The sequence below is a fragment of the Galleria mellonella genome, unplaced genomic scaffold, assembly GCF_026898425.1.
Source record: "Galleria mellonella isolate WM207_F2 unplaced genomic scaffold, CSIRO_AGI_GalMel_v1 utg33, whole genome shotgun sequence".
NCBI classification, from domain to species: domain Eukaryota; kingdom Metazoa; phylum Arthropoda; class Insecta; order Lepidoptera; family Pyralidae; genus Galleria; species Galleria mellonella.
In genome coordinates this window covers 2,909,207-2,918,935 of record NW_026442079.1, presented here as the reverse complement: position 1 = coordinate 2,918,935, position 9,729 = coordinate 2,909,207, and the positions used below count along the sequence as shown (strand labels likewise).

Sequence of the window (9,729 nt, the reverse complement as noted above, 5' to 3'; positions counted from 1 at the left end):
CATGTTGGATATGTTGTAATTAAATTTTACTAGTTGGGATTATACTGCTTGACAATCAAGTTTTTTGTTATGAGTACTTAATACATTTGTGTTTGATTTCAAAACATACACTTTGTGTGTTTTGCGTACACAGTTTGTTGTCAGCAATAGAGTTCCATAGTCCTTACATATTTAGTGCATCGATATCGCGAACATATTAATCCTAATGGATCCTATTGAAATATCATATAGCGGATGTTGCTTTTTGGCCTATCTGTCATGTTTAGATTTTTTGTTTCGTAAGTGCGATTTGTGGCGTCGTTGTGGTCAACAGTGTAGGTAGGTAATCAAATAGTAATTAATTACATTAATTATTATGCTTATTAAAATACATGTCTATTATAATAACTTTATTTCCAAGATAATTATTAGTCTAATAATAAAAAATCAATGTGTTCTATATATTTACATATATAAGTTTTAATGTTCAATAAATAAAAAAAGATAAATAATGGCTTTTTATTTAAAAAAGACACCAATTATAACATATATTTTTTATATCACATATTTATAATAAAGCTGAAATAATGCACCAGAAACATTTTAAATACTTCAATTAGTATAAGCTTCTACTATCAAATGTGTATTTAGTCCAACGAATTACACCCCTATATATTTTGTGTGTCTACCTATGGCTAAAACCTGCCTACTATCTTTATTTCTTACTTCAACTTCCAAAAATGCAATTTTTTTTCCTGTCTTCTTTGTAACAGCTTCCACTTCTATATTATCACCTTCTTTTGCTGCACTCATGTAGCTGGAAATAACAAATTAAAATTATTGAAAATTTCTATGGCATTAGTGCCATAACTAAAGTATCGTAACATTTACTTAATGCATCTACAGTACATATTAAGGATGGAGTTTAGTCTCTAATAGTAAAAGTGTGAAAATTTCAAAAGTTAATAATTTTATTAGTTATAAGAATAAAGTGTTTTCATGTAAATGATACAGAATAGCATATTTGTTTCTGTTTAGCATATTTGTGTTTGTTTACCAGTCAAAGGTAAAAACCTTTGACTGGTACACTACTACAGTGGATTTCGGGTATAACGATGATGAACTGACCACTCTATTTTTGTCATTATATCCGGAAGTCGTTACAGGCAAAGGTAAAGAAATACAGACACATACACATGTATAGTTTTTTCTTCACACAAATCAGCATTGTTTTTACCGTTTTTCAATTTTGAAATGATTTCTGCCTTTTCTTGAACAGTGAATGTGCGTCTAGACAGTCATACTTATTCAAAAGTTTAATAAACTCAGTTGCTACTTAGAATATCACTTTATAACTGAACAATAAACTCAACTCCGAAAATTCACATGCTTTCCTACCTACTTAGCTGATATCTATAAACAATAGGTAAAAGTCTCCACACTTGCTGATCACATCTTAGTGTCTCTTTGACAACCAACATCGATCGCAATATCTGCATGGAACTTCTAAGAATTTGTTACAAATGATTCATTAAAAATAGTCACTACACCGAACTCGGTGCTACATCCAAAGTCACTATAGCCACATGAATTTTGTACTAAAACATGCTTTAAGTTTAAGGGACTTAGATTTAACATCGCTATAGGTAAATGGTTGCTACAACCAAGATCATAACAAATGAAATCCACTGTATTTTAATACATAAAGCAGGTGAATTATTTTACCTTTATACATTAAAAAAATATTAATATTCTATTTTCACAATAGTGTTGATAAAAGTATTTATTTAAATGAAAAGCATGTAAACTTTTAAAAACTTAAGTACTCAATTGAAATGAAATTTTTAACATATTTAAAATATTTTCTTATAATAGGTAGGTAATATTGTTCATATAAACATAATATGTTTATATACAATACAGTTAGTTGACATATCGTCTTTATTACATTGTTACTATAATATGTGTAATGTATATGTAAGTAATAAAAACTATAACAATCTTTAATAAATATACATACCTTACACTAAGATCAATAGATACACCTCTTGTGTCCACCTTTTCATTTGATGTCAGTGCATATGTTGAGATAGCATCAACTAAGTGGGCTATAAATCCCCCATGGAGTGTTCCTCTTTGATTTAAATGTTCTGGTCCAACTTGGAATTCTGTCAGCATTCTTCCATTATCACAGCGCACTACTTTCACCTGGCATACATGATACATAAATCCATTAATATGAAATTAATTTATATTTTAGAGGAGGTTAAAAATCTAGTTTATAAAATTAATAGAGGTGTAAATAAGAAATATTTAAAATTATGAATTGTTTTTAAAAATTAGATAATTGCGACATTGTCACATTTCGTCAAATTAAATTTATGATCGCTCTTAGTGCTAAGGCTAACTACTGACATCTTTTTTCTCATTATTCAACACAAAACTCTTTAGAAATTCATTATATACAATTTATAATACACACATCTTTAGTAACTTTATCTAAATTATATAACAAAAATAGATAAACAATAATAGTAAGTGTTCCAGTATATTACGTAATAGAAATATAAATGATCAGTGGGTATCCATTGGGGCGGACATTCTTTACCTTACGAAGATTTTGATCAAAACATTTTGTAGTGGCGATAACTTTGGTAAAAAGCTCTGCAACTGTTGCTCCTTTGGTGCACATATTTTTGTCAAATCAATTATTGACACTATTGATATATATTTCTGAAAAAAGTCAGACGTCGTAAGTTATTTGGTAGAAAAAATATACAACAATGCTTAACATTGTGGTATAATACGCAGGAATCTCAACCCGAGATAATAAAATTAAACACTAATGATGTAAGATCTAAGCATAACATTTTGTTTTACGATTATTTATTTTTAACAAATCACTACGTGAGACGTGGTTATCTTATTTACAATGAATTAAATAATATACGATGAGTATTAAATGATACCATAAGTAAATAAGTACTTTATTTCTGTTATTAACTATTTTACCTGACATATTAAAATTAATTATAAGTTATAATAAATATTTCGATGAAAATTTAAATCAACCTTATTAATTGACTTTGCAGGTTTACATTACTTTGAACTAAGAAACTAGGAATGTGTAATATGAGTTTGAATTTATGTAACCATTTTTGAAATGCGTATCAATATCTTTAGATAGAAGAGTATTATAAATAGTTCTACAATACTTTGAACAATTATTGATACTGATAGAAATACACTTGTACTCTTCTAAAATGTTATAATAAACACCTAACTGGTTTCGCTATTCAAAGCATTTTCAAAGGTAAACTCATTTTAAATTACGAACACTGTTTTTTATTATGTTGAAATATCTAATTAGGAAGTTACATACATTAATTTTCTACTTTTGTCAATATGGGGCCAGTGATTACTCTTAAATAATGTAGTGTAGTAATCGCTTATCGTAGATTAAGGTTAGTTTGTATGTTGACTGTTAACATAGATTAAGAATAGTACCTGCGTCTCTTAATTAAATAAATGTGATTTTTAAAGATAATTCTAAAAATTTTAGTTCGATGAACAGTGTTTTTGATGAATTTAAATAGTATTGCTAAGGCTGTCAGTTTTAAATTGATTAAACATGGTGCGATGTGGAGCGCCCCGTAGCAAGATAACACGACGATTTGTGCAAAATTGCTACAAACGATTTAAGTTGCACTTTGAGAGAAATCTATGTCTATTAGTGAGGCAATATGGATTGATAGTAATAGGGTGCTAACTGCTGCTTTGCTATACACCCTATCAGGCCAACCTCTGCGGATTTCCCCCTGGAAACCATTATGCACAATTTCAAGTGAATTCCTCACGATGGACTAACTGACCTGCCTTTTTATCCTCATTTATCATCTCTCACTGGTGCTCTGCCAATGTATAAATATCATTAGCGCAGACTGATCAGTTAGCCCATCGTGATAATTGCACCTGGAATTCAGCACGATGGTTTCCAAGGGGAATCACGTGGAAGTCGAACTGACGGGGTATATTGTTAGCAATGGGACTGGTAGTCCGCATTACTAATAATCCCTTCCCTTCCACCGCAAGGAGATCGACTTGACATAGTATATTACTGATAACGGAGTACCTTTTTATGAATGATAAAGGAACGGTAATTTCGTCTGTGCTGTCGGTGTACGCTGGCGGGACACCAGTGAGTGGTGATAGTTTAGGATGAAGTCAGGACAGTAGGGCCTATTGTGATAAATCCATTAATTAATCAAGATAGTTTCCAGAGGGGACCACAAGGAGATCGACCTGACAGGTTAAATAGCTAGTAATGGGGCTGATGGTCCCAAGAAGCAGCAGTTAGAAACTATTATTAACAATCCCTTTCCCCCCGGGCAATCATGTAGAGGTCGACCCCATATGAGGGGGTCGACCTCTACATGATTGCACACTAACGAGACATGTGTTTATATGAAAACTTCAAGCTGTCAATTTTAAATTCTAACCAATTATTGGCCGATTACATATCGATAAGACAAAATAGGTAACTGCTATTTTAATAAAAATAAATATTTGGGTGCTTTAATTTAGAATAGCTGGATAATACATAAAAGTTACACTCCCGATAGACAAGTATTCAATAGTGGTCCAGATAGTTTACTACAAATATTTGTTTATGACCATTAAGATATATATTACCAAGAAGAAAATCAGTCTTATTAAAAATCTCTATAAGTTTTTAATTATATTGTATGTAACACGAAATCAAATTTTTTTTGAGTACATCAAATTACAAATAAAAATATAACACCGTATAATAAACGAATGAATAAAAAGTCTTTATTGTTCCCGTCAAAGAATAATACAAATTATAAAGATTAACAAACAAAATGAATACTTAATTACAAAAATTTAATTAGGTACATAAAAGCAAGATAACGAGGCAACAATGGGCGGCTTTTTCGCTAAATTGCGATCTCTTCCAGGCAACCTTAGGATAGCGAGGATAATTAAAATGGTCTGGTCAAGGCGTAACAAAAAAATAATAAGACTAAAAAAAGGTTCATATTTAATTTAATTTAATTCAATATTTAATTATTTAGAGTTTTTTAAAACTCTGTTTAGATAGTGGTAATGTAATTTAATATATTTTTATAGTAAGTCCGATAATGTTTGTTATTTCAAACAATTGTTTCGATTTCATCCGAAAATATTTTATAGATGGAGTCTAGTATGGCGCTTACATCGAACGCAGCGCCTCGTTTTTATATACACATACTTATAGGTTTAAAAAGGACATAGGCTGCTTTTTATCTCGAACAACTATCGAAACCCGGTCAGGCGAAGAAAGTTGCAGGTAAATAATAGTTGTTAACAAAGATAATTACCTTTTTAATGTATTTTATATTATTAATCTCAATTATAAACATAATTAGGTACCAACTAAATCTCATTATACAATTAAAAAGGAAATAACCAAATAACACATGGTTTGAACTAGAAATTAAATTATCCAATTCGTTCTACGTACATTTTAATGTATTAAACATTTTCCGTATATTTTTACTTTACTTATATAATTTCGTAGATAACAACTGTATAAGAGAAAAATCTATGTCGTTATATGTAGTACATGTATTACGTTTTAAATGAATTACAAAAAAGTAGGTTCTAAATTAATTAGATTTTTGTGGCTATTAGAAGGACAATTAAGGGTAACGAGAAATAAATAGAGGATACAGAGGGAGTCATTTATTGTACAACTGCTTAAATCACAATTAATTACTTGATTACGAATAGACTATGTTACAATTCGTATGCTAATGTATCCAGTTTTTATATACAGTAGTAGAAGCACATATCATAAAAAAATGTCACAAATTATAAACCGATTTTCAAAGTCTTTTATTACAATCAGTAGGGTTTACCGCGCCTTGATCCCATACTAGTTTCGCTAATTTACTTACAAATAAAAGTGACGTTTTACTATGCGCATTTAAAATTGCTTATTGTGATGATGATGAAAACATATTTGTAAACATGTGATTATTCGTTTGAGATTGAAATATATCCAATGTAATTTATCTGCCTTAGAAATATCTAGTATATAAATCGTTATGTGTGTATTTTTTTGTAAAAGAATTTAAACTATTTTTTATAACTATTAATATAACAATATCGTTTTTTTTATACGACTTAGAATGGCAAATAAGCTGATGGCCCACCTGATGGAAAGTGGTAACCGTCGCCTATAGACATGAACAGCAATGGACATAACAGAGCATACTGTTTCGCTCAAGATACCCCCCACTCGTTGCCATTCTTGAGGACTCAGGTATTATTCCTCTGTACCCAGTAAATTCACGCTATATCCCACTCTTCAAACCGAAACACAGCCATGCAAACACAACTGCTTCATGGTTGAAACACAAATGGGACAGAGGTACCCAAGCAATCGACTTTTGTACAAAGTCTTCCTTTGATAAATCGTTATATAATATCGTTATTTAAATTAATATATAATCAAATTTATAAATAAAGATTAAAAACAGGGAATGTTTAGTCAGCCGAAATTGCTACCATTACACCGATAACTGTTGGACTCTTTATTGATGCATAGGTTTTGTGATAGAAATTTAAAATATTATTTTCAAAAATATTTAATTAAAATAGAGTAGTAGTGGGTCAGTGGCAAACTGTAATTAGTGCATATTTTTTTTCTCATTTCCACATAAATGAACATTTCAAGTAAGGAAAATAATTAAAAAATATAAATAATAATAATAAAAATAAAGTATTTACGTCTCTATTTATACATAACCTTAAGATAGAACTATATAGCGTCTATGAATTTATCGTTAAACGCCGGTTATTATGTCTATAAATAAAATTTACATTTAATTTGTGTAGTTATACAAGTTCCGTTATTAAACTCATAATATTAGAAGTTATTCGTATTATTATAGTGTTATATAATAATCCAATGTACTGACAGACGAAGGGTCACCGCTTCCTATAGCTGTAGGCCGAATAGATATCGTATGCTTATCTATACAACTTGTTATCTAAGAGGCTTCATTATTGTCGAAATAAAAAGCAATTAAAAAGCAAAGAGAAAACGGACCGGCCTCGCGTTGAACTTGGAACACATTTTAGTTCCGATGTAAGCAGGTAGTTGACTACACTTTTATTTATGTAATTATGTTTCGTGAACATTTTAAACATACTTAATATACTATAAAGGTAAGGTTTGTTGTTAAATATAAAGATGTGTTATTTACTGTAAATTTAATTTATTTAATTGTATTGTTATATTAGTATGAATCTAATAATATTTTTTTAATGGATGATAATGGAATGATATATTGCGATTCTCGCTGGTAGGAGACCAGTGAAGGATGATAAGTGAGAACGAAAGGGCAGGTCAGTTAGCTCATCGTGATGAATAGATCTAGAATTCAGCACGATGGTTTCCAGGGGAACCACGGGCAGGTTGACCTGATATTGTTAGCAATTGGACTGGTAGTCCGCATTATTAATATTCCCTTCCGTGTTTTCTTATTATAGGTTTATTTTTTAGTATGATATATTAAAAAAATACAAAGGTACTAAAGTTTCCGCTAATGCCTTCTAATTGATTACTTTGCAATGTTAATGTCTTTGGAAAGTATAATCATTTTCGGCGCTGGAGGCGCTATATCAAAGTACTACTAATAAATGTAATTTTGTATTAATCATATTAAGTATCTATTAATGTAGTATTTAATAATTAACTTTATATGTATTTTGCAATTTGTTTTGTGAGTTGTTAATATGTTTAGACTAGCTAATCAGGCGAATGCTGATTTACCACCCTACCGTTACCTACAGGGTATATACCATATCAAGTATACAAAATTTCATAAAACGGTTGAGTTGTTTTCAAGAATATCGTGAACAAACATAATGATACGGAAATTTTATAAATTAAAAAGATATTAATAATGTTCATAATTTATTACGTTTATATTTTAATAAAAATAGGTATATTTCAATAAGTTATATTTTAATATCATTTACATTAATATTTGAATGATTAATTAATCAATGTTTGAATTGACAGCGTCGAATTTGTCCAACCCAATTTGTCGAATTTGAGTTTTGAAATTAGCAACACATTTAACAATCCAATCTTCAATATGCATTACAATATTGTTTGTATACTTTTATTTATCTTTATTTAATATTATAAAATGTGTTCCTCTTACCTTTAAGTTTGTTATTTCGCCTGCGGCACCATAACGGCTTGATCGGATTGATGTTTTAGATATGTAGGCTACTTTTTACCAGGACAAAGCCACAAGTAAAAACTAATAAAGACATAAATTAAATTCATATAACAAGTTACTATGTACACGATCAGCTACGTAAATAGATATAATAAAAAAGTACCATATCCATTAGTAAAAGTATTATACTCATTAGTGTAATTCTTATGAGTCTTATTAATGAAATAAGAATAATTATAATTAAAATCTTATTTTTAATTGTAAAAAATATATGAAGATACTTTAGTTGATGTTTTATAATAAAAAGTATGTAAAGAACAAAACATTGTCGTTTTGTTCTACTATAATGCTCATATACTACGTATACATAATCACTACCATAATATATGTTTATACGTATATATAAATATACATATATAGGTCGGTCAGCTCTCCACGTTGCTCCGGTTACGTTACTAGCGGTTATTTTGGACCGGTCCCTTGCTGTAAATGATTATACAATCCGAAACATTTGGGCTGTTTAAAAATGATTGCTATCGTGACTGATATTACGTAGCCAGGGTATGATCATGATTAACAGACTAAATCTCCATATATTAATATGGAGATTTATTCTGTAACAATTTTACCAAAGGGAGACATTGTATAAAAGTAGTCTGCATAAGTTAAATATTATTTTGGTCGTCTATATGTTGTAATTTAGTCAGTAATAAGTTATAAATTGGTCAGAAGTATTTTAATGACTTTTAAGAGGACGATTCCATTCATACTTCTGTATTAATTGTTGCTATGTTCCATTATGTTACTAATTCTGAAGTCATTTTAATTTTTTTTGCGTTTCATAGGGTTTTCGAGCTTTGATGTTGAGGGACCAATATCAAAGCAAAATTAATATGTATGATAATATGAATTGTGTGATGATCGAAACTGCCATTTTTGATTATGATAGAAAAAAAAAATCTAATTTCAAAGGAAAATCTACGAATAGTCACATGAGTTTCAATTCAAATAATTTCAAGCAGCAGTAGGTTTATTATGATTAATGGCGCCGGTTTTTGCGTATTTGTAGTTATTTATCCTTATTTACAAGAATAGATATGTTTCGAATACAGTGGCGATTATCTTTTGGATTCATTAAGTTTGTGGAGAATGTTATAAGTTCTTGATTTGTCAGGCGCTACCTAACCAAGCGTAATCTTGTTAGGTATGCCAATGCCATTGCTAAACTTTTATAATAGCAATATTGCTGTAATTAAACTTAGCTTTGCCTATTAGAAATCAGAACAAAGTTCTAAAAGTTCAATACTATAGTATGAACCAATAACTACCAATCCGATTTTTTTATTAATATTAACTTAAAATTGAATAAAGTACATTGACATGGCAGAGAGAAAACTAAGCTGTGGTGTGGTTGAAACTCTAAAACAACAAGAAGAGAAATATCTTTTCTTTGAAGATTGGGTAATAAAACATATTTGTGACATAAACC

At 29.6% G+C, this 9,729-nt stretch overlaps 1 protein-coding gene across 2 annotated transcripts; it reads right to left on the bottom strand.

Annotated features, from left to right (window-relative positions):
• Positions 1-376: 376 nt before the first annotated feature.
• Positions 377-3,145, bottom strand: LOC113517459 (acyl-coenzyme A thioesterase 13-like). Of its 2 annotated transcripts, none has more exons than XM_026902128.3 (4): positions 2,992-3,145; positions 2,588-2,712; positions 2,000-2,187; positions 377-796 (listed from the first exon to the last, which is right to left on the bottom strand). In XM_026902128.3, exons 2-4 carry the CDS (start codon positions 2,669-2,671, stop codon positions 640-642), a joined length of 429 nt encoding a protein of 142 aa, XP_026757929.1. In that variant the 5' UTR covers positions 2,672-2,712; positions 2,992-3,145; the 3' UTR covers positions 377-639. The 2 variants fall into 2 exon arrangements, with proteins under 2 accessions (XP_026757929.1, XP_026757936.1); XM_026902135.3 differs by having other exon boundaries at positions 3,052-3,141.
• Positions 3,146-9,729: the final 6,584 nt, after the last annotated feature.